Below are 10,450 nucleotides of genomic sequence, written 5' to 3'. Positions count from 1 at the left end.
ACTGGACAAGCAGCAATATTTGCATGAAGTAGAGATTTACTGCTACAATAACACTGGACCTCAAAGCCAGGTCATGCACAAGTGGGAAACACATCAGGAAACAGGTCTTTGAAAACAGAGACCAGAGAGAAAGAACCTGGATCCAGGTAAACATAACACCCTGAAATAAAGGCCTGTGAATAAATGCATGGAAGCAGTGCATGTTTTCTGGTCTAGGTGAAAAATCAGCAAGAGTTTCTCAAAATAAATCTGCTCTCCCATCAGAACTCTAGCTCCATAATTGAGAGCAATACACTTGTAAGTTTATCTGGAATAAACAGAATGCTCAGCATTGCTCAATCAAGGCAATACTTTCAGGCCAGTGAAATTCATCTTAGATCACACCTGTCCATTCAACTTAACACTAACTATTTTTGCAACCTTGAAACAAGAAAACTAATAGCAGCTGAAAAACTCTCAAATCAGCATTGGCATGAATAACCTGACATCTCTTTATGGAGTGGTGGAAGAAGGAGAATGGAGGAAGGTGTTCCAGCAAAACTGAAATGATGACCCATTGCAGAGATGCTGTTTTTAGAAAGAAATTATTTTCAAGGAGAATTGAAGTTATTGGAATATTCGTATTTTCCACCATCAGCCCTGGCCCTCGCAGTCGGAGCAAGAAGTGAGGGAAACAGGGACAGTCTGTGAAGCTCAGCAGTTAGTGGGTGAGACACTGGGTACAGTCCTGGAGGGACCATTTCTTTTGGTAGTGCACGAAGTTTTTCACATGTTGGTGCTCATCCTGGACTGGCTGTTAGCTGGAGTAAGCTCCCCTTGGCTACCTTCTCTTGGAGGAGACTGCAACAAGACCAAAACACATCCCAGTTAGTGATGTGTAAATACCCTGCAGAGTGCTCCCTGAGAGACCAAATGAAGTACGGGTGAAGCACAGCAGGATACCTGCATGGGGAGAGCATACCCCCAACTCACACATAATGATGGCTCTGCAAAAGCTTTGTGCTTACAACTTCTATAGTTACAGTTCTTAAGAACTGTTCCTAAACAAGTCAAACCATAACCTTTAAGCCACACTTATTTACTATGTACAAGGTGCTGTTGGCCCCAGAAGTTGGATCCTATCTGGCATTTAGTTACCACAGAGGTTAATATACTACAGAATTTAACACATTCTGTGTCAGATGGCATATCCTCCCTAAGGGCATTTTTTTGGAACTACATCCTGGAAGGAATACTCCAAGCAATTCATGCATTTTTTCCTTCCTCTACTAAAAAAAAAAAAAAATACTTCAAACACTCTTTGTTTTGATAAGATAAAAGATATGTGTATCAAGAATTAGTTGGAATGAACCCAAGCATATAAACTTGAAAGGACATTCTGTGTTGCACAAGCAGGTCAATGTATTGGCTACAAATGCTTGTTCCCTATATATGTAGTATTTACTATGATAAGGATTTGTCCAGTCATGAGCACAATAAATCCATTCCTCTCCAGAATCTTGAATTCACCACCTTTTATAGTTTTGCTTTAAAAAAAAAATTAAAATCTTAACACTGTCTCAAAGTCTACACTTAACACGCTCATACCTTGACATGTATCTGGTTGCGCAGGACGGCAGCTCGCAGGATCATAGCTTTGGCACGTCGCTGAAACTCTTTGCCCATTAGTAAAGACTTCTCAAAAGTTGTGCTGCGCTGATCTACATCTCGAGCATAAAGAATCTGTAACCAATACAGAGAACTGTACACAGGAGCTACAACAGGGTTCCACACACGGGAACAAAGCTAAGGTACCATGGAGTCCGAGTGTACACACGGAGCAGCCCGACTGAAAACACCACTCACAACAGATGAATGCGACTTCAAAGTGTCCCAGGAATGGAGAGTTTCTAGTACAGCTGTTCAGTCTACGATCTGTGGCTCAGATGCACTCACCTTACTGTGCGAGTCTATTCTGGCATTGATCAGTCCCTCCAGGATTAGCTGAGTAAGTTCATCTTCCAGAGCAGCTACCGTGGTATTAAAAGCCGTGGCCATCTTGCGCATATCTGCTGACACATAGGGACTGAAGTACTAGGAAGAAGAAAATATTCAGTTGCCCTCTGAAAAACCATGGTAAAAGCAATTACAAAGAGATGACCTATCTCACTGTTCATCCACCTCTCAGGATTATAGGAACAATTACCTGGATAAGGGCACGATTTCGAATCTGTGTATAAAGTGTCCTGACATGAGGTGCAAGGTACATATCCAGCAGCAGGTTGTCCTGTGCAAAAAAAACACATCAGAAGCTGAGACACAGCCTGGAAAAATACATTATTCCTATGTTCTGAAACATATATATGTATATACTTGAACCTTAAGGGTATTACACCATAGCAAGACAATACCATAATAAGAATAAGACTGAAATAGTAAGAATGAAAAAAAGAACTAGCAATATATTTCAAAAATTTAACACTTCTCCTCATCCTCTACTGCTAAAGTACTCCCAATTTCCATCCACCACATCAGGAGACAGAAGACAGAAGAGCTGAGCACTCTTAGTAGCTACTTTTAACAGTCACTGCCTCTCACAGAAGGCTAGGCGAAGGGAACTTTCAGGGTCTGTTCTGCACTGCTCCCCTGCAACTCACCTTCATCTCATCCAGCATCTTCAGGCATGAAGCGTATTTAGATTCATAAAACTTGAAGATGATGTCACGAACCTGTGGTTCCAGCTCCAAAAACAATTTGAAGGAGCTACAGATAAAGACAGCAGCAATCAGACATTGGAACCTACCACTTAAATACCCCACAACCCCATCACTCCAAGTTGCAAGGTTACAAACTCTCCCTATCATTTGAAGATTCCAAGAATTTACTCTCTAACAGACCAGACAGCCCATTTGCAGCAGGGCTGGGAGCCTGGAGCACAGAGAGACGCAGCACAGCATCAGAGCTGTGGTGAAGGAAAGCAAGGGACTTTTGACAAACCAACCAGTAGAAGTGTTTCTCCACACAAAACAACAAAAGGAGTGGGAACAGGCCAAAATTAGGGCATACCACCACAAAAAACATGAGCCACATGTGTGCATGTTCTGTAGTCTGTGTTGACCAGCGTTGTGTTCCCTTTGAAAGCACAGCCTGCACAGCATGCCACAGGCAGGTTAAGCATGCAACTGTCTCAGGAAAATAACCGATCGTAAGTGTGGGAGATCTTTGGGATGCACACTCTTGCTCAGCGGTCTCCCAATTCTCCATCACAGATTTCTGAACCTTGGGATCTCACCCTATGAATCAGCCAACAAAAAAGTCAAGGTAACAACCTTTTTTCCACATTAATTTAAAATTAGTGCTTCCATACACTTAGTTGACGGGAATTCAGTATCACTGTAACTCAATCTACAACACACAAATATCCATTTTCTTTTGTAATTCTCTTAACCTTGTATGTGTCATTGTTAGATTACACTGCAAGTTGTATTAACAATTCAGTTGGATCTGACCTGGGTTGGAAATTTCCGTTATACTATGAAAATTTCAGCTGTGATTAAGAACTGTGTTTTAGACAGTGAAACGTCACTTAATGCTAAAGCCAAACTAAGGCTCAGTGATTCTTTCTCTTCTGGATGAGAAAGCTACTGCTTGCACCAGAATCCACCCTCAACCGAAGTCCCATGTCCCAGAAGATGTCCAGTACATACAAACTCTTCTCAAGGCATCACTTACCTGCTGGAGATAACATTTCGTTGCAGTTCCTGACGGTCAAAGGTAGCAAGGGCACAGAGACCACCATACACAGCCACATTGCTCGGAGATAACAGCTGGAGAGACAGAGCACTGTCACTGGCTACTGAAATGGCAGGAGGTTGGAATTAAGTATCCTACCCCAGGCCTTTCCTTCACACAGTGACAAGATTACACCTTGTCAAATGCAGTGAACCCACTCAGCATGCTCTTAGGTATCCACCCAGAGCCCAAGAAGTGATTCTCCACTGCTAAGAGAGCAGAAACCATTTCCAACAGCCAGTCTTTAGACTGAACTACACAGATGCACAAATCTCACAGGTAATTCCTATGTGACCTAACGTAGATCATTTAGAGAACCAAAGAACAGAGACTTTAAAAAAAAAAAACAAACAAACCATAGTTCACAGGACCACCAAACTATACAGGAGTGCTCCAAGAATAACTAAAATATCTGAATGTTCCAGCCTAATACTTAGAAGAATTACATCCCCTGAAAGACCTGCACAGAGCTCCCTCTTGGTCCTCACCTCAGGGAAATCACAGTGATCAAATGATGACAACAAGAAGCACTTTGCTGCCTGTTTGTACTTCCGAGCAGCTAGTTCAGCCAAGCCTAGGAACCAGAAAAAGTTAGTCCTTTGTTTATGACAGCATACAAATTAGGAGAAATTGCAAAAGTTGGGGAGTAGGACAGGCCCACACATGGTTGCTAGCGCCTTCACTATTGAAATGAAATGAGACTCTCAGACAGTATCTAGCATCCTTTGAACTACGTTGACTCACACTGGCATCCTCTCTGAAGAAACTTAGGGAGATAGAAGGAAATGGTAAAAACAAGTCAGCACAGTTCCAGCTCATCAGCTTTACAGAATTTTGCATTTCTGGTGAGAAAATATAAAGTCTGTCAAATCTGAGAGAAAAAATGAACCACGCACACACTGTTGTCAAAGAGCCCTACGAACAACTAACAGGCAGAAAGATGGGCAGACAATACAGGAAGCTGAGGATTCACTCACCTGCTGCACATTTCAGCTTGGTGAGAATTGCTTGTGTCTGGCTGTCTCTTTCTCCTCTTTGCTAAAGGATAAGAAAAAGCAGTAGTGAGCAAGCAGCATGAAAAGCATTTTGATTACAACTGTCCTTGGGATATTTCATCCTAGTAATTAACTTGCAAATCTCAACAGCAGAATAACTTAATCTATTTGTCTTGGGAAATATGGCAAATACAGGATGGGAAGTTTCTCTGTTTCTACCACGAGTCAGATTTTTTTACACATGTATCACGGGAGAAAAGCAACAATGAATCTCAAAAGAAACAGTATAGCAGCCAAGGAGGCTGGATTAGAGGAAGAGCAGACTGTAAGATGGAAAGAGTCTTACAGAGAGCAAGTCATAAAAGGGGAAAGGAAGAAATCAATTTTACAAATTTTGGAGACAGAAAACAAAGTGAAAACTCATGCAAGTTAAAAAGCAGGACCTTACTTCCGCAATTTCTGGTGTAGTCTCAGCTTTGCTTACATAGTTCACAACGTGAGACCAATTCTGGAGGTAGACACTGACCTTTTTGTAGAACAGGCATGGACAAATGGTGTTACTTAGATAAGCAGTATCACTGCAGATACAAGAGGTGTAACCAGAGCAAAGTATGGGTGGACTTTACAGTAGATATCAGAAAGACACCAGGTACCATTTCCTGTAAACCTTCCCACCTTGATGACATTGAGACACATGTTGATAACATGTTTAGCACTGGTGCAGTAATCACGGGCTCGCGAGTAACACTTGAGAGCGTTGCTGAGGTCCCCACAGTCAAGGTAATGATCACCCAAGTCATCATGGCCTCTCCTGGAGCACAGGAATTAAAATACCAATTAACTGTGCGCTCAGAAAGAAACACAGTCGGTTTGTTCCAAACAAGTAACTCAACACACTGACCTAAGGCACTGAATGCAGTTGACATCCTGTGTTAGGTACCTGGAGGAGCAAAATGCTCTTCCTTGCTCCAGCAAAGCCTTCTGCATCTCACCTGATACTCTCCTTGATGGAGTTCCCTTTGTAATTTTTCAGATCTGTGTCGAGTTTCTCCAGTTTAAGAAGAGCTTTTTTGCGTGTAGCTTCAACCCAAGCTGTGTCAAGAGGAGGGGGTTCAATTCCACTATCAGGGACAGCATCAGGTGTATTCTGCAGTTCTCTGAAAGGAAAGAGTTTGAATGGGATTATTATGCTGCAAATTCTTCTGAACAGAGGTCGGCTGAGTACCTGGCACTGTTACCCTAACAAACAGTGCTGCACATACAAAACAGACCACAGAGAAAACAAGGATGGTGGGGATAAAATGAAAAGACAGCAGTGAAAACAGTAGCATAAGCATCACAAATGTTTACAACTTCTTCTCAGAATCATCCTAATGATCTTTTGCAGGTCTTTTTTTAACAAGCAAGTCATTGCTGATTTTAAAGAAACAACATGCTCTATAAATCGACTGAAAGCAAGTTAGTAACAGTGCTGCAATGAATTATTACATTATATGAAAGTATTTAATGACTCTAAAGAGTCACTGAATCCTATCAAACATCTACATGGGACGCAGCATGCGTGTTTACGAGTTCTCTCCCCAGCTATATTGCAATGGCTTGATAGCAAAGCTGCACTGTGCAGATGTTATCCAACTTGTTTTTCCACCCAGCTCAGGCCAACAACTCTACTTGCACTGGACTCACTTTCCAATATTTTAAACAGAAAAACACATTCTGAGGTTTTTTGGGGGTTTTGGTTTGGTTTGGTTTGGTTTTTTTAACAGTCCTTTTCACATATAAGAAAGCAATGGACATACTGCCATACATACCTGGTAAAGACTCCCAGGGCAAAACAGACAAGAAATCCACAGATATGCATAGCAACATAAAGAATGCAAAGAAAGAAGCGTGGTGGATAACTGAAGTATCAAAGGCGACTCTTGACATCAAATCCTGGAAGGGCGGGGGGCGCGGTGCAGAAAAACCAAACCAAAGCAAAGCAAACAGATAAGGTTTTCCTTTATGAACAGAAGAGCATCTAGAAGAGGCTTCATCTCCATAATCTACCTGAGAAAGACAACTGCTTTCATTAATATTTGAAGCAGTTGCAAGGACTAAACTCTCCTCAATATCTACTTGTAGCCTTTTAAAACACTAAGACGTCAGAATGAGACAATGTCTTCTGTGTTTAATCTTTTAAAAAAAAGCAGGAGACCTTTCAAAAAAGCCTGAGACCTTAGGCCTGAACACATGTATTTCACTGCTACCAAATTCTAAGAGCAAAGACAATTTGCATAAGGAACATGCCAGTATCACATGTCAAGTCCCCCATTGCGGCACATCGATCTCAGCTCAGTCAAAAAAGGCTCCCCAGGTTCCCATGATCTCTTAGTACCTGGTGGCCTCAGACAATTTTCTGTGGATCTCTTCGTACACATCAACGTTGAAAGTTCTCTGGACAAATGACAGTGCCATCTTGAGAGCTTCCACCCGCAGCTGTGGGCAGTGATCAGCAATAAATTGCAGCCGCTCAATTCGCATCAGACCACTGTAGCTCGACGCATACTGCTCCAAATCCTGCAAACAAAACCTGGTCTTAGAAGGCGAGGATGGCAACACTAAACCAGGCTACCACACTGTAACCTGCACGCGTTTTCCTGCACTCCTGACCTGTTCAGCAAGGGCAACATGACTCAGGCAAATGCAAAGTTAGGTAAGATTATCCCATTTCAGCCTTCTTCAAACGTTGGTAACCTCCTAAGAAATATGCAGTATGTTACAATTCACCTTTCTTTATTTCAGTAGTGATGCTGTCCATTAAGGCTAATCAGCCCATCCACTTTAAGCACCGGTTACATCACCTGTTAATAACTTTGTCAAGTTCCATGATTTGAGATGAAGTTTCCTAAACCAGACAACCATTACAGATGTAGTTTTTCCTTGAAAAATATTTTCCATATGACAATTTGCATTATTTTGTTTATACTGATTTCTTAAAACATCCCCTTTGAGAACAAATAGGGGCTCTTGCTCTTGAGGAAGGATCTGAGGTTTAAATTCTGAACACTGAACAGATTTTAAGCCTTGGGGTGGTGGGGAGAAGAGAAGCACAAAATGTACAGTAAAGATATGATACGTCATTGCTGGGACATTTCCTAAAGACAGGAGTACACAGGCAAACCACCACAGCACAATGTCCAGGACAAAGCCGAACAGTCAGGCAGGAGGAAAGAGACTCGGGTCACCTGTCCACATTTAAATGCATCCTGTGTCACCTCTGACTCCCTCACCCCTGTGTGTCTGATTTTAGATACCGCTATAGATGTTACAGTAGCATTTTCTAACATGATTCCTGACTGATTCAGTGCAAGATTAATCTTGCTCTGAAACTGAAAAAGGACTATGTGCACTGAAAATTTGTATTTAGGATTCCTGCTTTATTTGCTACAGAACTTGAAAAACATAAAGGCAGGAGCATTCTTTCTTCCACAGTTTCATACCTGATGGTGCACAGTACTCCTGAATCACTGAGTAAGTTCACTTCACTCCTCAGCTCTTTGAACATGAAAGGGGAATTACGGTCCTTCAAATCAGTTACAATGAAAATAAAATAACTAATTTTTGTGGAATACTTAAGATGCTATAGTAATAACAAAAACATACAGGTCACAATGTAATTCCTTCCTGACTCTAGCTTAAGAACAGAATTGAAATGCAATGAAATCAAACAAGGTATCAGGTCACAGGATGAAAACAAACAAACAAAAAACAACAAAAAAAACCCAAAACTGATATAAACAAATACAGCCCTTTATAACTCTACAGCCCTGTGGGTTTTAGCCTGTCTCCAGAGGATCAAACAATGAAAGAGTTCTCCCCTTATTACATACTTAAGGCACCTGATCCTTGCTCCTCAAAGAACAAGCCTCAAAATAAAGGAACGATGTCTCTGTAAGTAATCAGAGAAGTGTTCAAGTATTTCAGAACAGCAACTGTGTCAAACAGGCAGCACAGAGCAAGTCACAAAACAGAAATTCCTCCTTCATCTCGGAAGGAGCAGTAGGGGTCAGTACCTGACAAGGAGCTACAGAAGAGGTCGCTGCTATTCTTACCTCACCCTGCTTTGAAGAGAATCTATTAAATAACAATTTGACAAGGAGTAAAATGAGGGAGTTTTTCAAAACCCTCAAAGGAAGAGACCATGACAAGTAAATATAACCCACTAGCCCTTAACCAGCACGTACCAGAGTGGGGTTCTCCACCACATAGTTGATATCAGGTGCATTTTGCTGATCTTCTTGTGGATCTACGTCAATCTGCATGGGCTCTACTGCACCCTGGAAGAGCAAAAGTAGCTTGTTACATCTGAGCAGGAAACAACTATGTGATTCAATCTATTAAGGACTTGCTTAAATACACACTAAACTTTAAAAATAGAAAAGCACCCCTCAGTCTTTAGACGCGTTTAGGATTTTTCTCTAGCAACACCACCACAACTCAGGCATTAACACCCAGCTCAAGAAGCTCCAAAAGTCAAAAAGTACCTAAAAAACTCATCAGAACCTTTCAAAGATGCTTTAATGCTTAAAAGTAGTATTTTTTTTTTTGGGGGGGGGTGGGGGGGAATATATATAACTGTTACTTTTTTTTTAAGTATTAAAAAATCAACAGAAGGCAGACTGGCAATTCCACAGTTTCTAACAAATATTGGGGAAAAATGTATCTGCGCTGCAAAAATTTGCCATCAGCTGAACTATCCTACTATTGTTATTCAAGTCCAACTGTTTAGGTAGACTCCCTTTTGCAAGAACAACAGAATTCTCTTCTCCCAGTGTATCTTCCACTGCTTTGAACCACACAAGGAATTACACCAGCAGAGTGACCTCAGCACAACTGCATCAGTGCTGTGCTTGCACATGATCCCATTTAAGACCAATTTACTGTGCACTCCTACAAACAAAACCGGTCTGCTATCACGAAATTATTGTCCTCCCCCTAGCCAGAAGTGTGCTGAACATTCCCCCTAGGTATTACTGATTTGAAGTCAGGAAAACCAAGCTGAACATCCTCTCATAAAAAGCTGAATATGTGCAGATATTACCATAAGCAACACCTGATTTAGGGTAAATTGCATGAGCGGACCTTAAAAAGGGCAAACATGCCAACCACCTTGCTCCCACCAACACCAAAGGTCCATGATTTTATCGATTTTGCTGTCTGTTAAGAAATTAAGATAGAGGGGGTTTGGGGTTGGGTTGGTGGGGTTTTGGGGGTTTTTTTGTGAGATGCAATAGGGCAGATCCAGGTTTCCTAACTCTAAAAATTGATGCATCTGGTATTCACCCACAGCCTGTTTACTCTTTCAGACTGGTACGTACCAAATACACTAATGCAAAAGCTCCCAAAATCTGAAGTAAAAGCAAGTAAAGCACATAAAAGTTTGTTTCCTAGTTTGTTATTCCCTGTGCAAAGGAAAGGGAAGGAGGATGCAAAAGAGAGTTTGATTGTCTGGCTCACCAATCAGGAAGACTGTGCACAAAACCATTTAAGTTGCCATATATTGAGACCATTACTTTTCCCATTTTTATCTACCTTCTCTCTTTATCTCATAAACACTAGGTGTCAGGGTTGTCAGTTGTTTGCCTACCATAGTGAAAACATGATACGGCCGCCTTAGAAACCAGCATCACAGAAACTAACAG

At 41.4% G+C, this 10,450-nt stretch overlaps 1 protein-coding gene across 2 annotated transcripts; it reads right to left on the bottom strand.

Annotated features, from left to right (window-relative positions):
* Positions 1 to 292: 292 nt before the first annotated feature.
* GPS1 (G protein pathway suppressor 1) lies at positions 293 to 9,091 on the bottom strand. Of its 2 annotated transcripts, none has more exons than XM_010080506.1 (13): positions 8,993 to 9,091; positions 7,144 to 7,325; positions 5,759 to 5,923; positions 5,442 to 5,577; positions 5,215 to 5,292; positions 4,749 to 4,809; positions 4,260 to 4,345; positions 3,712 to 3,806; positions 2,637 to 2,742; positions 2,186 to 2,266; positions 1,936 to 2,073; positions 1,588 to 1,722; positions 293 to 840 (listed from the first exon to the last, which is right to left on the bottom strand). In XM_010080506.1, the coding sequence occupies exons 1-13, from the start codon at positions 9,068 to 9,070 to the stop codon at positions 766 to 768; spliced, it is 1,416 nt and encodes a 471-aa protein (XP_010078808.1). In that variant the 5' UTR covers positions 9,071 to 9,091; the 3' UTR covers positions 293 to 765. The 2 variants fall into 2 exon arrangements, with proteins under 2 accessions (XP_010078808.1, XP_010078807.1); XM_010080505.1 differs by having other exon boundaries at positions 5,759 to 5,930; positions 7,139 to 7,325; positions 8,993 to 9,070.
* Positions 9,092 to 10,450: the final 1,359 nt, after the last annotated feature.

Source organism: Pterocles gutturalis, unplaced genomic scaffold (genome assembly GCF_000699245.1).
Source record: "Pterocles gutturalis isolate BGI_N339 unplaced genomic scaffold, ASM69924v1 scaffold20544, whole genome shotgun sequence".
In the NCBI taxonomy this organism is placed as follows: domain Eukaryota; kingdom Metazoa; phylum Chordata; class Aves; order Pterocliformes; family Pteroclidae; genus Pterocles; species Pterocles gutturalis.
The sequence above is the reverse complement of the archived record's forward strand: the minus strand, read 5'-3'. Positions and strand labels throughout refer to the sequence as shown.

Bases quoted from the DNA above. Each gene is read 5' to 3' on its own strand.
- GPS1 (XM_010080505.1), bottom strand. From the start codon at position 9,070: ATGCAGATTGACGTAGATCCACAAGAAGATCAGCAAAATGCACCTGAT. The intron at 5,931-7,138 runs AAGAGATCATGG...TCAAACTCTTTC, and splicing joins GTCTGAGGCCACCAGGTACT to CTTTCAGAGAACTGCAGAAT. The intron at 841-1,587 runs GTATGAGCGTGT...GTCTTGTTGCAG, and splicing joins GCAACCAGATACATGTCAAG to TCTCCTCCAAGAGAAGGTAG.